The 20,851-nt window shown below is 55.5% G+C and overlaps 10 protein-coding genes across 10 annotated transcripts; 5 read left to right on the forward strand and 5 right to left on the reverse strand.

Moving 5' to 3' along the window:
- Window positions 1–97: 97 nt before the first annotated feature.
- On the reverse strand, window positions 98–3,011 carry JCM15063_000307 (uncharacterized protein; the record flags this gene model as incomplete). Its single annotated transcript, XM_076676425.1, has 13 exons — window positions 98–383; window positions 445–603; window positions 661–770; window positions 837–1,053; window positions 1,130–1,596; window positions 1,662–1,734; window positions 1,809–1,891; window positions 1,954–2,375; window positions 2,435–2,498; window positions 2,561–2,644; window positions 2,710–2,724; window positions 2,787–2,873; window positions 2,940–3,011. The coding sequence occupies 13 exons, from the start codon at window positions 3,009–3,011 to the stop codon at window positions 98–100; spliced, it is 2,139 nt and encodes a 712-aa protein (XP_076536406.1).
- Window positions 3,012–3,532: 521 nt separating this feature from the next.
- Window positions 3,533–5,576, forward strand: JCM15063_000308 (uncharacterized protein; the record flags this gene model as incomplete). The annotated part of the gene is made up of 8 exons (XM_076676426.1): window positions 3,533–4,067; window positions 4,133–4,150; window positions 4,218–4,309; window positions 4,371–4,457; window positions 4,531–4,820; window positions 4,881–4,975; window positions 5,045–5,289; window positions 5,358–5,576. The coding sequence occupies 8 exons, from the start codon at window positions 3,533–3,535 to the stop codon at window positions 5,574–5,576; spliced, it is 1,581 nt and encodes a 526-aa protein (XP_076536407.1).
- Window positions 5,577–5,924: 348 nt separating this feature from the next.
- JCM15063_000309 (uncharacterized protein) lies at window positions 5,925–8,235 on the reverse strand (the record flags this gene model as incomplete). The annotated part of the gene is made up of 11 exons (XM_076676427.1): window positions 5,925–6,026; window positions 6,109–6,277; window positions 6,350–6,415; window positions 6,489–6,612; window positions 6,693–6,925; window positions 6,988–7,001; window positions 7,086–7,206; window positions 7,276–7,507; window positions 7,573–7,973; window positions 8,047–8,096; window positions 8,191–8,235. 11 exons carry the CDS (start codon window positions 8,233–8,235, stop codon window positions 5,925–5,927), a joined length of 1,557 nt encoding a protein of 518 aa, XP_076536408.1.
- Window positions 8,236–8,570: 335 nt separating this feature from the next.
- On the forward strand, window positions 8,571–10,038 carry JCM15063_000310 (chromo domain-containing protein; the record flags this gene model as incomplete). Its single annotated transcript, XM_076676428.1, has 6 exons — window positions 8,571–8,634; window positions 8,706–8,743; window positions 8,837–8,919; window positions 9,005–9,638; window positions 9,705–9,878; window positions 9,949–10,038. The coding sequence occupies 6 exons, from the start codon at window positions 8,571–8,573 to the stop codon at window positions 10,036–10,038; spliced, it is 1,083 nt and encodes a 360-aa protein (XP_076536409.1).
- A 297-nt stretch (window positions 10,039–10,335) lies between these two features.
- KIN28 (TFIIH complex serine/threonine-protein kinase subunit KIN28) lies at window positions 10,336–11,675 on the reverse strand (the record flags this gene model as incomplete). Its single annotated transcript, XM_076676429.1, has 5 exons — window positions 10,336–10,698; window positions 10,776–10,962; window positions 11,023–11,321; window positions 11,387–11,479; window positions 11,541–11,675. The coding sequence occupies 5 exons, from the start codon at window positions 11,673–11,675 to the stop codon at window positions 10,336–10,338; spliced, it is 1,077 nt and encodes a 358-aa protein (XP_076536410.1).
- A 227-nt stretch (window positions 11,676–11,902) lies between these two features.
- On the forward strand, window positions 11,903–13,325 carry TSC13 (trans-2-enoyl-CoA reductase (NADPH) TSC13; the record flags this gene model as incomplete). The annotated part of the gene is made up of 8 exons (XM_076676430.1): window positions 11,903–12,031; window positions 12,103–12,235; window positions 12,307–12,320; window positions 12,385–12,399; window positions 12,477–12,670; window positions 12,732–12,867; window positions 12,931–13,105; window positions 13,195–13,325. The coding sequence occupies 8 exons, from the start codon at window positions 11,903–11,905 to the stop codon at window positions 13,323–13,325; spliced, it is 927 nt and encodes a 308-aa protein (XP_076536411.1).
- A 303-nt stretch (window positions 13,326–13,628) lies between these two features.
- Window positions 13,629–15,269, reverse strand: JCM15063_000313 (NAD(P)/FAD-dependent oxidoreductase; the record flags this gene model as incomplete). Its single annotated transcript, XM_076676431.1, has 6 exons — window positions 13,629–13,804; window positions 13,868–13,962; window positions 14,036–14,225; window positions 14,302–14,683; window positions 14,745–15,023; window positions 15,093–15,269. 6 exons carry the CDS (start codon window positions 15,267–15,269, stop codon window positions 13,629–13,631), a joined length of 1,299 nt encoding a protein of 432 aa, XP_076536412.1.
- Window positions 15,270–15,864: 595 nt separating this feature from the next.
- Window positions 15,865–16,932, forward strand: JCM15063_000314 (uncharacterized protein; the record flags this gene model as incomplete). The annotated part of the gene is made up of 5 exons (XM_076676432.1): window positions 15,865–16,079; window positions 16,152–16,210; window positions 16,279–16,360; window positions 16,421–16,707; window positions 16,775–16,932. 5 exons carry the CDS (start codon window positions 15,865–15,867, stop codon window positions 16,930–16,932), a joined length of 801 nt encoding a protein of 266 aa, XP_076536413.1.
- A 152-nt stretch (window positions 16,933–17,084) lies between these two features.
- MET1 (uroporphyrinogen-III C-methyltransferase) lies at window positions 17,085–19,215 on the reverse strand (the record flags this gene model as incomplete). The annotated part of the gene is made up of 2 exons (XM_076676433.1): window positions 17,085–18,294; window positions 18,356–19,215. 2 exons carry the CDS (start codon window positions 19,213–19,215, stop codon window positions 17,085–17,087), a joined length of 2,070 nt encoding a protein of 689 aa, XP_076536414.1.
- Window positions 19,216–19,955: 740 nt separating this feature from the next.
- COX20 (Cox20p) lies at window positions 19,956–20,727 on the forward strand (the record flags this gene model as incomplete). Its single annotated transcript, XM_076676434.1, has 2 exons — window positions 19,956–20,284; window positions 20,439–20,727. The coding sequence occupies 2 exons, from the start codon at window positions 19,956–19,958 to the stop codon at window positions 20,725–20,727; spliced, it is 618 nt and encodes a 205-aa protein (XP_076536415.1).
- Window positions 20,728–20,851: the final 124 nt, after the last annotated feature.

The following is a 20,851-nucleotide window of genomic DNA, read 5'->3' on the forward strand; positions in this document are numbered from 1 at the left end:
CGCTCACAGGTATCACGCAGTACAGGATGGAGAACTCATAACAGGGATCATGCAGTACAGGGGACCACCTCGAATAGAGGGCACAGTCGGTCGCGATTCAAGGGCAGCCACCGCAGTAACCTCCTCCTCCCGCTCCGCAGCCCCAACAGCTGATCGGGTTCCCGTGTCCTGTCGACTTGAGCAGCAGTCCGACAACACTTGCGAACCCTTCTCCGAGCACGAACCCAGACGCGACGATGATCAGGCCGAAATGTTCGAGGTGAGCGGCGGGACCGGTCGACGACGAGGGTGTGCGCCGGGTGTAAAACAGCGAAATGAGTCCACCAACCAATCGGGCTAGCGAAAACGACGGGGTATTGATGAATCCGATCGCAAACGCGATTCTGCGCGTGGGATTCGCTATCAGGAAAGGAGCTTCTGCAAACAGTGCGTTTTCAGACTCACCCAGAAGGCAGCCACTTGGCCCATGTCCACTCGTGTTGCTTCGCTCTAGCGATCATTTTGAGCGAGGACAGGCCGACAAACACCAGTCCAAACACAATCATGGCTTCTGGTGTCCGAGGCGGCAGCTCGCCCGCGTTGACGAGACGTGCAAGGTTGAGCCTGCGGTCGGTCACAGATCAGAAAGGTGTTTGTGACAGGCACAGAGGGACTACGCACCAGATGGCAGCAGTCGGGACGGGGAAAGCGGTACTCGGAAACTCGTATACCCGTCGATAGAGACAATAGAGGGCCGTCGAGACAAACACGGAAGCGAGCGATCCGACAAGCTATGTCGAATAGGTGAACTTGGGATGACTTGCGATAGTGTCACAGTACCAAGGAAGAGCGCGTACCTGTCCTTGAAATTGAGCCTTCGGACTCGCTTGCCATAGATAACCCGTCTTCAGGTCCTGCATGAGGTCCCCCGATTGTTGCGCTCCTGCTTCGCTGATACCGCCAGCTACCAAGTTTGCGACAACATTGTTGGGCTGCACTACCGCGAACAGTAGCTGCGAGAGCTTGCCGATTGCCGAGACTGGATTGAGGTCAGTTTCTCCGAGTGCACGAACCCTATTATCAAGACAACTCGTCAGTGTCGTGCGAACGGCACAATTGAGGAAAACAGCATCAAGCGCAAGAGGCGTACCCGAGAACGGAGAAAATGCTGGCAAGAAGGAGCGCGATGACTGTCGCCCACCACGCGATTCCTTCGCTGCCAAACACGATCCCGACGAGGACCACGCAGGAAAGACCGCTGAAGCCGAGTCCAGCGAGCACAACTTGCAGGGAAGGTTCGTCGTCGGATCGCGCCTCGGCTGCAGTCGGTTCGTGCACGACCGACGAACGGTCAGAATCGTTCGAATCGATCGAGTTCCGACGGTCGAATTCGGGTTCCGACACGAACAAGGACGATTCTTGCCGTGCGCGAAAGTAAGGTTTGAGACTCGTCGCGAGGAGACTGCCGACGCTGATCAAGCTCTCGGCGCACATGACTGCCAGTGCGGGCCACAAGATCCATCCCCTGGCTCCGTCGACAGTTGATGCCACCGGCCCGGGAGCCCAGCCGCAATAGTGCGAGAGTGGCGATAGGAAGGCCCAACCCACGATCATGCCCTGATCCACTGAAGCTCGTCAGCCTGGAACAGCCGGATGGAAGGAGCGCAGCAGAAGAGACTGACGAGACTCATCGAAGCTGTAGTCGGGAAGCCCATGATGATGCCTTGGCCAATGTACGAGGTGCTCGGAGTAAACCTGTTGCGAGAGGGAGAACGCGAGTTAACCCAACGGGATTGACGGGCAGCATTCGGCACGAAGCGGGAGCGTACCACCAGAGCCAATCATGTGCAGCATGGAACCCGATGTCGAAGATTGGAATCGCATAGATGACGGGAAAGGCGAAAGATAGCAGCTGTACCAGGGCTGCGTATCAGAGATCGCGACGAGCTGGAGAACGCCGAGACCGCGACGTACAGTGTAGACTGATGATACGACAAAGCTCGTGGTCAGGGCGGACCAAGCGCGTGCGTCGACCACCTTCTCGTGCTCGCGGACGGTGGACGACATGCCCTCAATCTCATCGTCTGCCGATTCTCCGGCTTGCAGCGGGGCGTAAGTGCCCGCACGACTCGTGCGGCTGCGGCCATCCTGTGCTTCGCTGGCAGGAACTCCCAATTGCAACGGTTTGCCGTGTAGCACTCCGATCACTTGCGCGGTCGCAGTCCCGCTCGGGAAGGTAAGCTGCTCTTTTACGATGACTTGCCTGCGGAGCGGGACCGCCAGGAAGACGCCGAAGAAGGCGACTGCGAAAGACCATGCGATGCAGGCCTGCCACGACAGGACGAGAGGCAGCGACCGGTCTTGCAGCGGATTCAGCTGGGCGAGTGCGGGGATGACTGCAGGATGCGAGACTGAGCGAGCGCGGGCGAAAGTCGATACGACGAAGCGATCTCACCTCCGACAAATCCTGCGGCGAGTGGGAGCGTCCCGGTCGCAACGGCAGTAGTTTGCAAGACGATCTGGAATTGAATCGGGTTGGTTTGCGAGCCAGGATGTCCTGCGGAAGATGTTGGACACTAACGTTCTCGTGCACTGACAGAGGCCGGTGCGAGAACCAAGGCAGCCGCGGGAGCACTTTGAAGATCCCGAAGCCGAGTAGCGATGCCTGTCGAGAGTGCGGCTGTGAGCTGCTATCAAGCCGCACGTACGTGATACGCCGGGGAGACAGACCTGGAGCGACATCATCTGCGACAGCCGAGTCCGATGAGTCAGCTACGTCGCGCAATGATTCGCCTCGCTCCACGTACCGATACCCAGCCCGATTGAAGGCCGAGTGACATATTGGTGCAGCATGTGAGTGTGCCGATGAGTAATCCGGCGACAACTGCCCGCAACTGCGGAGTATAGAAGCTGTCCGATCAGCGGCACGAACGCATCCCGAGACTGGATCTGTAACTGACTGTGAACTCGTGGTGCTCCTCGGGCATTGCATCATCCAGCCGTAACCTGCCTGTGGGCCCGGACCTAGTCATGAGCGAAGTGGGGGTTCTCTCTTGCGCGTCTCGTGCAGCTGAGGTGTGCGAGGTAGAAGTTGCAGTATGTCGTATGCAAAGAGCTGGCGTTGCTTGTCGCGGGCGAATCGATCAATGGAGCGAGTTCATCGGTGAGCCAGCTCATGGGTCCGCGATCTGCCGACTGGCTCTGCATGCCTCATCTCTCGCCTGCACAAAGCGTCTTTGCAAATGCAAGAAACCCGTGCAGCTCGTACACTGGTGTCAAGACGCGCCTGAATCTCGGATACAGAATGACCTCGGAGGTCCGGAGATCCGGGGCCGTGTCGCGCGTGTTGTTGTTGTCAATCGACGCCTCCGTCCCGCTTCCTTTGCTGTCCCTTCCTGCTAATCAGAACAACTGCTTGCTCTCGACTTGGTATTCCAACGCGCTCGACTCTGCCGACCCCTGTCCTCTCGCTATACCCGGTCGCGTCTGATTCGAACTTGTTCTCTCCGGAAACTCGCTTTTCTTCGCGCCCCGATCCCAGCCCGCTTCAAGCATGCTGACGGTAGCGCAGATCTGCACGCTCGCGCTCGTCGGCAGCCAGGCAGTCGTTGCTCAGGACGGAGTGTACGCACGCGAGGTCTGGAGGAGGCGCTGGAATTCGGGTCGCAGGTCCATCTTTGGCGGCGAAGGCAACAATGGGCTGTCCAAGCGCCAAATGGAGACCTCGGTCTCCCGCGCACCGACCAAAGCAACCGCATCAGCTTCAACCGATCCCGTCTCGTTCACGAGCACGGCCCCTTCGCAGACCTCACTCTCGTTCGTCGCCTCGTCAGTCTCGACCGCGACTACGACTGTACCCGTCGCATCGGCTCCCATGACGACGAGCGCTCCGACAGCGTACAGTGGAATGCCTTCTCAGGTCCTGGCAGGAGCGACAAACGCATCGACTTGCGCACCGGCGTACACCGACGGACAGTTCACAATCTCGGGCACCGGAACCCTTCCGCAACCAACTGCCTTTGTCCAGAAGTTCGCTCGAACTCAACAGCTCACCCTCTCGAACAAGCCTTACCGGATCGTTGGGCCGAGTGCGTTTTTCCTGGGCTGCTTTCTTTGTCCTATTCCCAAGTCTGACCGCTCGCCCTCGTTGCAGACATCTACTGGCTCTGTCGTATGTCGGACGTGCACGTGCGGCTTCGACTGTCGATGGACAACACTCTGACCTTTCGTCACCGCAGAGGACGAGAATTATGGGCCTATTGGTTCCTACACCGACAAAGGCCGTGTCCGCGAAGCGCTGGCGGCAGCAGTCGCGATGGGAGCAAACACTGTCGGTGGTCCGACTTTGTATCGACACTTCGAGCTCTTTCCTGATTTGATGACCTCGGCAGGTACGAGCACATTCGTGCGGAATCTCGGTCGGGCCCAACAACCCTTACCAGCTCGAGCCCTCGTGGAACGTGTACAACGATGCCGCTGTCGGTCGCCTTTTTCGCTCTGAACTTTGACAAGATAGTCATTCTGACTTTGTCTCCCGCAATGTCGTCACAGTGGGATGCGAGGGACTACGCTATCTACGCCGCTGGCAAGTACGGCCTTCGCATCATCCTGCCGCTCGTCGACAACTTCAAGTATTATCACGGCTCAAAGTATGACTTTATCGGGTTCCGCCATGCCAACACGAGTTATCCGGGCTCCTCGTTTTACAACAACCGTGCGGTGGTCAACGCATTCTCGACCTACGCTCAAACGATCGTCAATCGAGTCAACCCTTACACTGGTCTCACTTATGCAAACGATCCGACCATCTTGGCTTGGGAAACTGGAAACGAGCTTGGAGGGTACGTCCTGCATCCGCGTCTCTAGATCCGCAGGACGACGTACCAATTGCTCGCTCGCAGATACATCAACGCAGAGCCGTGGCCTACCAACTACTTCACTACCTCCATCATCACGGCTATCCGCAAGTACGACCTGAACCATTTGATCCTTGATGGTCCGTAGTCCCTCTATTATCTAGCTTCCTCAGTTCTCGAATTGTGGCTGAGCAGTGCATGTTGTACAGGAACAAACGGCTTCTACAACTATACGACGAAAGCCACCCCGCCTTCGCTGACCAATCGCGGTGTCGCCATGGTCAGCGACCACGCGTATCCTCGCAACGTCGCGCTTTTTAATGCACAGAAGCCCCTCGCGGCGAACGCGTTCAAGAACTTTTTGATCGGAGAGTGGGATTGGACCAACAGCTTTGGAGGCAGTTCGATCGATGACTTTATCACGGCACTCGAAAATACTCCCACCAGTGGAGACGTGAGTTCGAATGTCCTGTTCCTCGGTGAGGGAGTATCTTCCGAAACTGATTCGCCTCTCAATGACAGATGATCTGGTCGTACTTTGGTCACGACCCGCAATGCTGCAACTATGTCACTCACAACGACGGTTACTCGCTGTATTACCCCAACGGACCGCTCAACAACGCCGCACAGCGTACCAACATTCTCAAGGTCGTGCAACATTGGTACCGAGTCACAGGTCGATCGATCCCGACGAGTCTTCCCGGAGTCGCTTGTCCTCAACCGCCTCTCGGAGGAGAATAGACCACCTGATGGTGGACTTCTGGCATAGAATATTCGTGATTCGTGTTTGTGGGGAATAGAGCAACCTTTTTTTCTGGCTGGTATTCTTGGTAGACAGCAGACTGAACTTTTGTCAAACATAATTAATTACCGAGGACAGAGCTCCGCTCCGATATCGTTTCGAGTCGGGGAGAAAAGAATCTGTGAAGCACGCTTTGAACCCGACGATATTTGGTGTCTTTCCAAACGAAGACGCGGGTTGAAAAGAACGATACAGAATAACAAAACATCTCCATCACTTCTTACAAGCATCACAAAAGGTACAGATAGACACAAACGCCGACAAAACGAACCCAAAGAATAGCGGAATCACAGGACGGCTTTGGGCATACTCTTCATCGCTTGGCGTACTCCAAGATCCGCGAGCACTTCCTCGCTGCCTCCCAAAATCGAGTCAAACTTGTATGATGCCTAGACAGAGGAATAGCATGGTTTCGAGCAGGCGTCAGAAGGGTTTTCCGAGCTGCGATGGGGAATGAGCAGGCTAGCGGACCTGATGTTGGTTGATCAAAGATCCCAATCCTCCCTGTGTGATTCCTCGACCACCAAAGATTTGGACCGCATCATCCGAAATCTCTCCTCCCGACCTCGACAGGAACGTCTTGAGCAGCGCCATCGGGCCCGCAAGTAGTTTCGACTGGTCCGCGTACGACATTGTGCACCTGTTGCCGTCCGTGCTCGGAGTGAGCTCGTGATTGTTTCTCCTTAAACGTGGCGGAAGAATAGAAGCTCACATTTGCAGGGTGATTTGCTCAAGCCACGCTTGTCCAGCATCAATTTTCGCGATCATGTGAGCGAACCTGAGCAAAGAGAGAACAACGTGAATTCGATCCGTCAGGCCGGAAGATTCTGTGAAAGGGAGATGAAGCTTACTTCTGACGAACGACGGCGTTCTCGATCAGTTTCTTGCCCTGAACGTCCCGTAGATGCGCCCACTTGAATGTCTCTTCGTAGATTAATCGAGAGTAACGCGCAATACGGCAGCAGATGACCCATCCTGCGAACAGAGATGAGGACAAGGCGTAAGCGCGTCGCTCACTTTAGGAACTGTTTGGGGTTGAAGAGGCCACGACGTACTCTCGTGGTTGAAATTCGAGAGGATAGCCATCAAGCCGTTGCCTTCTCCCGCAAGCACGTTCTCGACAGGTACTTTGGCACCGTCGAAAGTCACGTAGGCCGTTCCAGCAGCATGTGAGTAGGATGTCTTGATGATCTTGGTGTCGACTTCGTCCGTCCGTGGGATGAGCATCATCGTGAGCGACTTTGGCCCCGTTCGCACGCCCGTCATGAAGTAGTCTGAGAAATTGCCGCTACATTGACATCAGAAGTGTCAGAGCGGCATCACTGACCTCTTGATGGGAACTGAACGTACTTGGTAATCCATTTCTTTTTGCCGAGAGAAGCAGCAGCAGAGTGTCAGCGGTATGAATCAGGAATTGTGAAAGTCAGAGCACAAGGGCAAATGCATACCTTGGTGCCTCTGACAATGTAATGCTTGCCATCCGGGGTCTTCTCGGCCGTCGTCTGCATGCCGGCTACATCGCTTCCTGCGAAAGCTTCCGAGATTGCAAGCGAGATGAACTTCTTGCCTCTGTAAAGAACCCACCAAGTCAGTACAAGCGGAGACATCCAAGAGCGGGCTTAAGGGTTAGTGACTTGCGCTAGGATCTCTGGCAGGACCTCTTGCTTCATCTTGTCCGTGCCGAAGTTCAAAACAGGGGGCAATCCGATGACCATTCCCGCCTGCAGTCCCGCCATGTACCCGGGAGCTCCAATTCGAGACAGTTCTTGCACCACGACGAGCTCGTGGAAGTAGTCGAAATCTTCTCCTCTGAGTCCTCCTGGCAGGATGAGACCATGTAAATGTTTGCCGGGTCCCATACGCATAGCGTCTGTCGAGCGCGAAACGCCAGTCAGCTCCTAGCCATGCTACGGAACAAGCTCTGAGACGATTTACGAATGTTCCATTTGGGACTGCCCATGAGTTCGACAAGCCGTCTCGTCGGTCGCTCGTGCGTGAGTTCCTGCACCCTCGCTTCCGCTCTGACCTCTTCGTCGAAGAACTTGCGCATCTCACGTTGCAGCGCTCGGTGCGAATCTTTGTAGTACGGGCTCTTGAATTTGGGGTCGAGCCAGGTCGGTTCGGCGGCAGGCACCGGACTGAGCTCTCCCGCTACCGGGAGGATGTAGGGGGGAGGCGAGGACGACTCGATCGAACCAATCTTGAGGCGAGCGTATTTCGTCAAGATTTCGGAACGATGGAGGCCGAAGAACAGCGCCGAAGAGTCCTTCCCGGCGACATTCTCGTTCAACAGTACGCCAACTCCTCCCGGATGCAGGTCGATGAATTTAGTCAAACTGTACGAAATGGGCATCAGTCAGATGTGACGAGGAGGTCCAGGCGCAGAGAATGCTTGTGTCGTTCGCTCACTCGTAGACATCGTTGTTGATGACGGTCCAAAGGTCGCCCTCTCGGTTGTGCTGCCACGAGGAGACAGAACAGAGATGAGCATCTTGGTCGACCCGAGCGGCGGGGAAAATCGAAGTGTAGAGCCTGAGCGGAAGAGGGACTGACCCGCGCGACTTCGCCAAGGGTGTAATACTTCGTCGCAGTGGCCATGACTGCTGAGCGTTTCGTGCGGTACAGAAACGGCGAGAAATGTCTTCCGCCGGCATGGTGGAGAATTTCCGGCTCGACAGATTTGTTGAAGCCGGACAATTTGCAAATTCGATTTGTGCTGATTGGCCAAGCGGAGAAATTGACCTCGCGTGAGCTTTTACTATGTACGGGCTCTGCATGATGCGTGTGTAATGAAGCATCGCCGTGAGGAAAAAGCAGGGTTTCTCGAAATAAACGCGCGAAACATCGAAGCGCTGCGCGCGCGACGCGCGTGCCGTTTTGCGACTGTTTTCCGATCAACTCGGTTCCCCTCAACTTGCGCGCGTAGAGCGTCGATGGCAGCGAGCAAACAGAAGAAGCGCGCGTCCAAACCCGAATCCGAATCCGAAGGCGAAGAATGTGAGCGACTTACCTTGCACGTGAACCCCACTCGCGACGCGACCCGCTTGCTGATTCGTTTTCCCGCTCAGATGTCGTCGAGGCGATCAGGAGTCACAAGCGGACCGACGTGAGTGACTTGATCATCTACGCGCACGCACGCGTTTCGCCTCCGCAGGAGTTAACTAGAGGTTGACCATATAAAGAACGCCATCGTTTCTAGAAAGGCTTGCTCAAATACAGGGTGAAGTGGCTTGGATACAACAAAGCATCGGACGACACCTGGGAACCTGAAGCGAATCTATCGTGAGTCTTTTTCGTCCGGTGCGCTTCTGTCGCATCCGGTAGTAGAAATTTGACATTTGCGTAACCTCTTGCAAATTGGGCTCAGCAACTGTGCCTTGGCGATCAAGAAGTATTGGAAGACGAAGGCGCCGGAAGAACAACTTGAACGCTACAAGTTTGGATCGAAAGAATACAAGAAACTGAAAGCCGAAATTGACGAGGCTTTGGGCGAAGACGAGCTGCAATCCGAACCCGAGCAGGATGATAAGGTGGAAAAGAGTGCCAAGAAGGACAAGAAAGCGAAATCAAGAAACCCCAAGCACACCCCGCCAGACGATACCTCGTCGCCAGTAAACGGCGCCTCACCAGACGAGACGTCCTCTGCGGCCCAAAACCCCTCGCCAGTGAAGAATTCGGCGCCAGTGAAGAGCTCTTCGCGGGCGAAAAAGCGCAAAGCGAGCCCTATCAGTCCCGACGAAAGTGAGACCAACGACTACGCCAAGTCGAACAAGAAGCAGAAACGACACACGAGCGCGGCGACCGAGGCAGAGCCAGAGGGCGACAATGTGCATGACAAGACTGTCGTCGGGGCGCCAGTCGTGTTCGAAGCCGATCAGACCAACGATGCGGAAGAGGAAAACGCGGAAAGCGAGCAGGCAGACGAAGGGTACGACCCGTCCGGACGATACCTTGTTGAATGGCAAACCGTGACGACCAACTCGGAACCGAATAGCTGGGAGGTGAGCGTCCCAAAGCCCCGAGTATCGCCTTGGACAACGTCGCTGACCATGGCTCGATTCGCTTAGGATCTGGTCGAAAAAATTGGAACGGTCGAAGAATGGCTAGACAACCCCGACGACAAGCACAAGATGCTCTGCGAATGGAAACAACAAACTAAAGATGATCTCAAGAGGTCGAGTTGGGTTGCCTCGAAACTCACGCGCCGAACATGTCCTCAAAAAATGATTGATTTTTACGAGGTATGCCGCGACATGTTTGTCTCCATTCGCAGAAACTGTCGAATTTGAAACTGACGTGTAGGGCGCACAGTTCAATCTCAAATTTAAACGCGATCCCGAGGTGGAAGAGCCGCAGAACGAGCAGCTCCAAACTCCCGGGGAAGAAAGCCAGCAGCATTGAGATCGTCCGTAGCGACTTGCGCCGAGCGACCCCAGCGATCCGGCTCTGCTGCAGCAAGTCTCCACTACATTCACCCAACTGCCGGGGAGACGGTGAACTCGACGGTGTTTTGTTCTAGCTTCTTTGTATGGTTGTAACGACTGCAGTACAGGACCATCTGTCTTGGTTGTGGATGAAATCGTCATGGGTTTTCATTTGCTTGTGAGATGGCAAGGTTGAGATTTACAACAAACAATGATCGGAGAGGAAAGCCTGTACAACACTAGAAAAGCGACCGAGACTGATGATGCTCCAACCTCAAAATTCGAGACGCCTCGCGACCTTTTTCGCACCTGGAACCTCGTCGAGCCCATCCCCATTGCGCTTAAGTTTCTTGCGTTCAGCTTTGTCAAGCGGCAATCCAACCTCCTCGACGGTCTGGTCCCTCCCAGCACCACTGCCTTTCGGTTTCGGCAAGAAGGCGGGTTTCGTCGGATGCGGACTCGTCGAAAAGTAAGCGTGTTTGAGTGCCTGAACCGAATCGAGTCGTTTGCGTGGATCGTACGTCAGGAGCGAGGTCAGGAGGGACAATGCGTTGCTCGGTGCAGCCGAGAACAGCATCGAGAGGTCCGAGCGAGGTTTCGGTTCGAACTGGACTGCCGACGACAATTTCGTAAACCCCTGCAACGCGAGCAAGAAGGGGAATCAGCCATATAGCTCGTAACCGCGCGATCGCTAGGTCATTTTATGGGGCTCACTGGCCACTCGCGTTCGGTAGGAGTTCCGAGAGCGTTGAAGATTGTCTGCAATTGCTCCATGTCGCTCTCGCCCGCCATGAACGGGACGCGTAGCATGAGTTCGGCAAAGATGCAGCCTGCGGCCCACGTGTCGACGCCGGTCGAGTAGCTCCTCGCTCCGAGCAAGAGTTCAGGCGGTCGGTACCACCTAGGAAGTGCGCAGTGAGCTCGAGCGGGTTCCAGTGGCGAGAAAGACGGCTGGTATCACCTCGTGACGACCTGACAGGTCATTTTTGCACCCTCGTCGGCATACTCGCGCGCGAGACCGAAATCTGCAATCTTGAGAACTCCGTCGGCCGAGATCAACAAGTTGTTCGGTTTCATATCGCGATGCAGAATCCAGTTGCGGTGGCAGAATTCGAGGCCTTTGAACGTCATGAGCATCCAACTCTTGACGTCGCCTGTTTGGAACACGAGTGACTTGTCGCGGATGACGGCTTCGAGGTCCGTGTCGAGAAACTCGAGCACGAGGTTCAAATTGGATTTGTTTGAAAAGACATCGACGAGCTGGCCATGTCCGAACTGGATCAGCAGGAGAATGACTAGGGTTGTCACAAGAGAGCGGTTCGCACTTGGATGACATTTGGGTGATTCAGCTCGCGCAGGAACTTGACTTCGCGGATGGCGCTCATGTCGAGACCATCTTTGAATTGGCCGACTTTGATCTGGGTCGTATGCGAGATGGATTAGTGAACGGTTGGGTGAAAAGGGAGAGGAGGGCTGTACTTTTTTGATGGCAATCTTCTTGCCCGTGTCGATGTCTCGGCCGAGGTAGACGACGGCATAGGTTCCCTCTCCGACCTTCTTGTCCTTGGTGTACTTGCGCTGAATCGAGAGATTGAGCAAGGTCGCGGCCTCCATGGGCGCGAGTTGGCCAAGTGGGGCGAGACGCTGGTCCTGGTGCTGCTGGTTGCCAATGGGCTCAGACGCACGATTGCCCTTCGGAGTCGACTTGTCTACCGGGAAGACACGTTCAGAGAGGACAGTCGCGGTGAGACCAGAATATGATGAAACCGTCAGACGCGACGGCCCGACGCCGATTCACGGTTCGTCTCTCGACTCGACCCGTCTCGACTACTTCCCTCGCCATGGCCGTCACAATCACGGTGCAGTCGCGCTCGTCAAAGCCGTCAAAGCGTTTCCCCCTCAAGGTCCAGCTCGACCAGGCCGAGCCCACCGTTGGGGACCTCAAGCGCGCGATCCAGTCTCGCATCCGCGTACATCTCACGACACTGCACTGCTTAGACCTCATACGAGACATTCGCTGACCCATCCCCACCGCGCGCAGATGAACGTGCACCGTCAGAGGATCACAACCATCGAGAAGAAGCAAGCGCTCGACGACGACGACCGCACCCTCGCTCACTTTGGCGTCCGCGGTGGAGACAGTCTCCACATCAAAGACCTCGGTCCCCAAGTCGGTACGCCAATATCCCCATCTCGTATCAATAACACACCCTGAGATGATCCCTCCCACCCATTCATCCAACAGCATGGAAGACCGTCGTATGTTGCACCTCCCTGCGCTTGCTCGTTTGATCTCATCTGACCACATGCCGTCTTCTCGCAGTTCTTGACTGAATACGTGAGCATGAGGAATATTCTCGACTGAAACTCGCCGAGCCAAATCCTGACCCCCCGCCTCGATTCGGACGACCTCAGTTTGGACCCCTCTTCATCCACCCCGCGTTCTACTTTGGCTCCAAGTTGTTCTACCGTCACAACTTTGTCCACTCCAAGATGCAGCAGATTGCGCTGGTCCTCATCCTGCTCCACTATGCCAAACGTGAACTCGAGACCCTGTTTGTGCACAGGTTCTCGTCGGCCACGATGCCCATTACCAACATTTTCAAAAAGTATTCTTCTCCCGTGTCTGTACCAAGTGGAACCTCTCGCTAAATCGTCGATTCCTGACAGCTCGGCACACTACTGGGGTTTGTCCGGAGTCTTGCTCGCAGCGCCTCTGTACGGCCCGTGGAACGGAGCGGCGAGACTGTCCGGTTCGGTCCTTTCGAACGACAAGTACCTGTACTTCTGGGCTGCTCTCTGGACTGTACGTACCGTCCTAGCTTCGTCCAAGGTATGCATCCCCTTACGCTTTCGTACCTTTGTCCAGTACTCGGAACTGTCCAACTTGGTCACCCATCTCAACTTGGCTTCCCTGCGTCCTGCCGGGACCAAGACTCGTCAGGTCCCGAAAGGGTACGGGTTCAACTCGGTCTCGTGCGCGAACTACTGGTTCGAGACACTCGCGTGGGTCGCGTTCACCGGGTTGACCCTCAACTGGGCTGGTACGCTTTCTTTTCTGTTTGCCCGCCTTCTTTCCTCGGATCCGTGAAATACTGACGCCTTTGTTCGATGTTTGCTGGTGTTCTTTCAGCCGGTTTGTTCACGGTAGTCGCAGTCGGTCAGATGTACGTTTGGGCAGTCAAGAAGCACCGAAGGTACAAGAAAGAGTTTGGAGACAAGTACCCGAAGGGTAGGAAAGCCATGTTCCCCTTGATTGCCTGAATGAAGCGTTTCCTCGTAGGGGAGCTGGTCCTTTGGTCGAATAGGGCAAATATCATAATGAGAAAAAAATTAGTTGGTACAAGAATCTGCTTGCAGAACAGTCTTCCTGGGACGAGTCGTCCTAGCTTCGAGGTTCGAGCGGTATCATTCCCCCTTTGAGCGCGCTCGAAAGCAGGAACAAAGGGTAAAGCGACTCCCGATACATTCCAAGACGAGCCCATATATGTGTAAGGTATATGCGAGATATATAGCAACATGTCGAGAAGGAAGAAGAAGAGACACGCCGGCTTCTTGCTTCGAAGTTTATAGTTTGGCTTGCCTGGGACCGGGAGGTAGCATTTTTCTCACGATCGGTCCTTCGCCCCGCGACTTGTCGAGTCGAGTCAAGTCTCCCTCGAAGCTCCACAACCTTTCGAGTTCGGCCGGCAATCGCTTGTCGAGAGAATCGACGATCCATTGACCGGTCAACGGCATGAACTCTAAGGTACACGTGCACGGAATCAGTCTCGGGATTGCATCGGATCCGATGACGCCGGACTCACTGAAAGCGTGACCAGAGCCGCCGGCTGCGACAAACAAAGATCGGTATCGGGGGTGGTAATCGAACAGGAAATCACCAGATTCGCGGTCCGAATACCTGTCAAAAGGGATCACGAGCACCAGATTAGGGATTGGAATCGTTTGCGAAAACTGGATCGAAGAGAACGGACCAGCACAATCGAGTTTCAATGATTTCCTTCTTGGCGAGTTCAGGGTGAATTCGACTCATGCCTCTCTTGATCGCTTCGAGCGCCGATGCAGGGATTTGCTGGTTCTCGTATCCAACCGTGAGTGAGGTCCGGGGCGAAGATGGCAGATTGCGTTGCGAATCAGGCGAAAGCCATCCTCGGTCGTGAATTGCTACAAATCCCAGTGAACCGAAAAGTGATGAGCAGGAAGCTCTGCGGAACAGCATCAATGCCATACTCGAACGTACCGAGTTTGACCAAACCACTCGCTGTGGGCGGAAAATTGTAGAAGCCAGTATCCATGCAAAGCGATACCGGGATGTCCTTGTAGAGCTCCTGCTCCTCCTTGGTGAGCTGGATCGCTGCAACAGTCTGGCCCGTCGGGAGGCAAGCTTCCTTGAGTTCTGGCAGCAAAATCGGAGTCCAGCTCCCCATCGCCGAGATGACAAAGTCCGCCTTGATCGCGGTCCCGTCGACCAACTTGACTCCTCGAACATCCGTCTGTGTCGCGTTGAAGATGAGGTGACTCGCTTCTCCGACTACGTATTTTACCCCGAGGGACCGTGCGAGGGCATTCGTCGCGACAACAGCGTCCCGCGAAGCAGCCCAGCCTCCCGACTTGTTCTTGTACTGTAAAAGAGTACAGATGAGTTCAGCTCGAATCTGGCATGTCGCATCGTCTATAACTCACACCCCAAGTTCCTTCGAACGATCCCGTAGGAACGCCAGAAGGATACAGCGTTTTCATCTCGCCGTCTTCTCGGCATTCGCACATATCCTTGCCAAGCTCCCTCGTATTGAAATTGTACGCGCTCTGAACATAGGCTGTCTGGGGATCGGACTTGGACGAAAGTGCAATCACGCCGCAGCCGTGGTAGAAAGGCTTCCATCGAGGATTTGTCTCCCACTCGGCAATAGCGTCCCTGGCGAGTTTGGCATACACGGGATCAGAGTACTCCGAGCGGACAATCTGAAGAGTCCGGAAGCCGTCAGTTGTTTGTCCGCCCGTGTCCCGATTAGATGGCACTTCTTGACTCACCTTGTTGTAGTCACTGCTGGCAGCGTCGATTGCTGGCGGTTCTGCACCTCGCTCGATCACGGTGATCAGGTGCTCATGTCCTTTGTAGCTGCCTTGAGCGAGGGAAGCAGCTGCACAGCTTCCGAATTGTCCTCCGCCGACGATAAGGACTGTCTGAGGTGGAACTGGGGCGGGCATGGCAATTCGAGTACGAGCAGCGCGGTCGAGGGGCCGTTCCGAATTTGAATGTCAGTCCGAAGGTGCGAGATAAACAGCCGCAACAAGGTGCCGAAATGTTCTGGGGAAACTTTAAATTCGCGAATTTCTGAGTGCCGTACGTGCAGGCGCGCGTGGGGGCGACAAGCGTCGCGAAACTTCGGTTTCGCCGGCCGGATCTTGGTCGAGGCAATTCTATTTATTTTCGAGCAATCTTGGCTTGAATAGAGGTCTCTGGCTGTTATCTGCTTGGGTATATATTTGCAAGCAAACACCGCTGATAACCTATACCTCCTCTGTAGTCCAATGGTTAGGATATCTCGCTTTCACCGAGGAGACCCGGGTTCAATTCCCGGCAGGGGAAGAAATATTTTTGCATGGCGAGGCTACAGATGCAACGCCCATGCTTGCTGCTATTTGGCATCTCCTGGCTCCGAAACAAGAATCTCTCGTTTTTTCTAAACCACAATCGAAGCGACGAGGACCGGGAACTGCACCGCCTCACTCTGGACTCGAGTAATTCCTAGATCTGAATAATCGTCTCTCGACTTCAACACCTTTACCCAAAGCCAGCTTTATGTCTGGACCACCGCCTCCCATTCCGCCTCGACCGACAGAGCCGCCAGCTCTGCCTGCCCGTCCGCCGGCTCCTGCTGCACTCCCGAACAGACCTCCCTCGTTTCCTCCCGTCGTGCAAGGCAAATTGATCGCAGATGGTCTCGCACCGAAATCTGGCGTTCTCGGGAAGGGAATCAAGTGGCAAGCGAGTGGCATCGTTGAGCAGGGATCCAAGTGAGTTTAGCGAATCTTTCATTCAACTCGACTGTGCACGCGAATATATAGCTGATTTGATTCGGGATGTAGCCTTCCAGGTCAATCTGTAGCTATCGGTGATCCTCTGACACTGCACATGGGTCCCGAGAGTGAGTCGCGACAAAGCTCGTTCCCCTCAGCCTTGTGAAATCGCTTACATACACCGTGCTCCTTCAAGGTACATGCACCGATCAGAAGGGACGACAGAGGACCGAGATTCTGTCATGGCCTCCGTCCGAGCCGGGCGAGACTTATCTCTAGTGAGCCATGTTGCGTGCCAACCTGTCCATCCTACGCTTCTTCTGACCTGTTCCTCCTAGCGAATGGCGTTATCACCTCTCGCCCGCGCTGCCAACCTCCTACAAATTCTTCCATCTGACTCAGCTCTTTTCGCGTGATCAAGGCGGTTTCATTCTCTCGCTTGGACTCGTCAAACCTGGCATTGTCAAAATCAGTTCGACTATACCCGACTCACAAGATCGTCTTTGTCACGACTCGGACGGGATTGTAACGGATAACGTCATGCAGGTCGATGCGGCGAGGTACTGGGGTCGAACAACATGCCACTCGATGCTTGTCACCTGGGGTCCTGAAGGCGCGATCAATTGTTAGTTCAAAATTCGAGTTCTTCTGAGTGGTCGTATGCTGATGCTCCCCTGAACCGGAAACGATAGATACCGTCCGAGACTCAGAATCGCATGAAATTCTCCTGCGTTACTCTGTCAGAGAAGTCAACGTTGCGGCAAAGGGGTCAATCAAGTTCGGGCTGTACAGAGCGCATGTCTGCTCCCCCGCGAGCGCCGTGATCGGAGATATTAGCTTCAAGAAATAATAGAACGCTCATCCATTGTATACACTCGTTGTTGTCCTAAGTATCTGCATTTCGATTCCAAGGTTTCGCTTCCAATACACTCCATGATGGTAATCTATGAACGATGAAGTATCCTACAACCGCTATCTTGTACAGCGCGTAGTTGCGCGCGTTCACTGAGAGGCTTCCTGACCCTTGCTATCCTGTCGTTCAAGCACTTCGACTACGCTTCTCCATTCTTCTCCGAGCCCTTCCCGAACTCTGTAGCCGAGTTCACCGTTCCATCGATCGACCCGGTCCTTATCCCGCTGCTCACGTCCATCGTCTTCGGGATCGTCGAGGATCGTCATGTCGCCCGGCCCGTCCAAACACATGACGGCCCAACCAACCACGATCATGCCGGGAGGTCGGTGAGGGGGCAGGTTGTCGAGGACGTCGGCGAGTTGCGAGATGGTGGAAGAGACGACTCGCTGATCTTGCGAGGAAGCTCGCTCGATCAGCGCGATTGGGAGGTACGGAGGGTAACTCGAGGTGGGGTGGTTCAGGAGCGAGTCGACGAGAGCACGCAGCCTCGCAACGCCCATCAAGACGCACAGCGTTTTGCCTCGCTCGTACCCCGCCACCTGAACGATCCTTCCTCCTCGACCTACTCCGGTGCACACGACGAGGCTCTCGGCGACTCCACGTTGAGTGACAGGAATACCAGCGATGGTCGGCCCCGCGAGGCAACTCGAGAGCCCTGGGATTACGACGCTCTCGAACCCATGTTTGCGGAAATGCAACACTTCTTCCCCACCGCGGCCGTACAAGAACGGGTCGCCTTGCTTCATCCTCAACACGGTTTTGCCAGCTTGAGCACCTTCGACCGCGAGCGCCATCAACTCGTCCTGTGCAGCTTCAGCGTTGCCAGGGTACTTGCGCGCGATGACCACTCCGGACCGTCTCGAGGGAGGGATCAAATCGAGAATCGGTGATGGGACGAGCTTGTCTGACAGGAACAAGTCGACGTAGTACGGCGAGTTCGGATCAGAGCATGTAAGGAGGAGGTGGGCAAGCCGAGTGAGGAGTAGGGTCGAACCCGTGCCTGCTCCGAGGAGGAGAATTCGACCCTTCTTCTCGGGTGCAGGTTTAACAGGAGCGATATCGAGCGAATGGTGCGAGGAAGTCGGTGGCATGACCGCGGAGAAAGGATCAGACTGGGGGGAAGGGGAGGAAGGCCGAGGGGTGGAGATGGGCGATGAAGGCGCAGAGATCGATGCAAGTGTGACAGTCGCAAGCCGATCAAGCGGCCAGTATTCAGACAGTTGTGCTACATAGCGCATGCGGGTGAGTTGAGCTGTTGATGCGGTCCAGTCGGTGGAGGATGGCGTGCTGCTGCTAGTGCTGCCAGGATACGCAGATGTAAGCCCACAAATTCTGACAAGCGGATTCAAACGACGCTCACCCTTTGGCAGTCGCCAGTTCCTCGAGCAGTCGACTCTTTTCACGGGTCAACTGCTCGACTGGTCGATTGAGTCCGACACCTTCCGTCTCTTCCGAATCGCCTTCTCCGATCTCGTTGTCATCCCGTTCCGCCTGCTGCTCCTTCTTGAGCTCTTTGCGAAGCTCGCTGACCGCAAGGACAGCAGCGCCTACACTCTTGGGCAGACTCGACACGATCTCTCTCCGGAGTCGAGTCGCGAGTCGACATGCTGACGAGTTTGTCGTCAGAGCCAGTTGCAGAGGAGATTTGATCGGTCGCTCGTCGAACGTCTTGCCCGGGGTGGACGTCGAGGCAGGATAGACAAGGTCGAATCGGTGACTGACCATCCAGCTGAAATCGCTCAGGTCTGGTCGATCGGCGACATTGACAACGAATCTCCGACGACGTGCCTCGTATCTGAAGGCATGAGCGCTCTCGATCATTCGCCGTGAACTTTTAGAGGAAACGAGCGTATCGGAGAGACCGATGAGGGTGACACCGTGAAGGAGTGTGGCGGTCTCGTCAAACCAAGTTGACCAATCCTCGCGACTCGCGTTGCGAGCAAGCGCAAAAGGTACGCTTTCGATCTGTCGAGAGTTGAGGCGATACAGGAGTTCGGGATCCCAGGTTGGGTCGTCTCCGCTCGAGTGGGGTTCGCCGGGCACCGTGCCGCCTACAATGACCCTGTAACCGGCTTCGAGGGCAGCGAAAGTACGGATCGCAGAGAGACGAGTCGGACCGAGGAGGAGGACCGCTGGCGCAGGTTCCGCGTCCACGGGAGTGGCGGGAGAGAAGGACAGCAGGAGGGAGGCACCACCTTGAGGCTGAGGAAAGGCGGGCATACTGTGAGCCTGAGGCAACGTAAAGGGATTCGGCAAGATCAGTGACCAGGCTCAGGAGCGGACGGGCTTGTGCACCCAATCGTTGCCAGTATTAGACCTTGTTCCAGTTCGCCTGGTGGAAGCGATCGCTGATGCTTGAAATCACCTTGCCCGAGGCTCAGAGGCTTGGAAACCGCCCAGAATGCCGGACTCGACTTGGAAGATAAGGCCTTGCGAGATTGGACGAGTAGCGGACGGTGGCAGGATATGCTCGAAAGCTAGCGATCATAGACACGAGGCGTGCACACGTACCTAATGGGACTTTCTATCGTGATTCGAACGTGTCCCGTGCGATGTCTGGCTCGAGGCAGGCGATGTCCGCAAGCGGAATTAACAGTCGCTATCGCACGCGGATGTGAAGCTGAATCAACAGCGACGGACGGAGTGAGAGGCTGTGAATATGTATCTGAGGTGTCGAGGCGTGCTAGGAGATGTTGCGTGGCGTGAGGACGGCGAGAGAAGGTTGCGAAACTCTCACGCAATTTCGAGCGAGCGGCGTTGCCCCTGTCTTTGCAGATTTCCCTGTCTCACCCTTCCCGGATCTCTCCCAGTTTCCCCATCAACCCGACTCGCTTCCGTCAAATTTCTGGCCGAGTGACGCCCGTAGCCTCAGACTCACCGCAAACACAAACGGACTACGTGCACACGCCCCGTCAACTCTGCCTCCTTAACATTGTCGCTTGTGGCTACATCATCAACCAATGGCGACGGCTCCTCCATCTGGCGTTCCTGCATCACTGCAGGCCGATCTGCCCGACTCGCAACCACCAACGAACCAGAAGCCTACCGTGCTAGATGCGGTCAAGACGATCAACCCGGTTCAAGATCTCCAAAAGTTGCCTTCGATGCCCTGCGCGCGGAGCTCGCTGCTGTTCGGAATCGTCGCCGGCGCCTCGATCGGTGGATTGAGATTCATCTTCAGTAGAGGCGGACGCGGCACGCTCGCAGGCGGCAACAACCGCTTGGGCGAGATTGGTGCTGCCGCGAACTGGGCCGTAGGAGCATGGGGAATCGCCAGTCTCGGAGCATGGTAAGTACCACGTCTTACCAGTACTGTCACAGTCTACCTAGTTCCGATCTGACACTAGGCCGTCCGGCTGTTTCCCTCGTCCACCTCGCGTTCTTCCCCTCTCCACTCTACGACTGCCGCTCTTTTCTTCCTCTTTCATCGACCGCGCCATCAGGGAAACATGTCGAGCGAGGCAAACTGCCGAGGCGACCCGCATGGCCGCGCTCGTGAGCGAGATCAAGTCGCGCCAAGCCGCGAAAGCCGCGAAACAACGCAACTCTGCCGCGAACCCTGCCGTCGGAACGACGGCCGATTCGGAATCGCATAGCACTCGGGTGGGCGCAGTTGGTGGAATCATGCTCGGAGATCGAGGGAAAGAGATGATTCGCGAAAGGCACCAGGAATCTCCGGCGGAGCAAGCGAACGAGTCGAAAAAGGACGGATGGTTCGGAGGCCGGATATGAGTTTCAGCAGCCATCTTCATAAGGTATCTTCGTACGCCTTCGTTTTGCATCTAGACATTGTCGCACAAAACCGTCTTTGCGCTGTACAAGCCTTGCTCGCTCACTCGTGCGACGCGCGAGTGAA

The sequence above is a fragment of the Sporobolomyces koalae genome, assembly GCF_050403365.1.
Source record: "Sporobolomyces koalae JCM15063 DNA, S_koalae_JCM15063T_v1_ctg4, whole genome shotgun sequence".
Lineage (NCBI taxonomy): Eukaryota > Fungi > Basidiomycota > Microbotryomycetes > Sporidiobolales > Sporidiobolaceae > Sporobolomyces > Sporobolomyces koalae.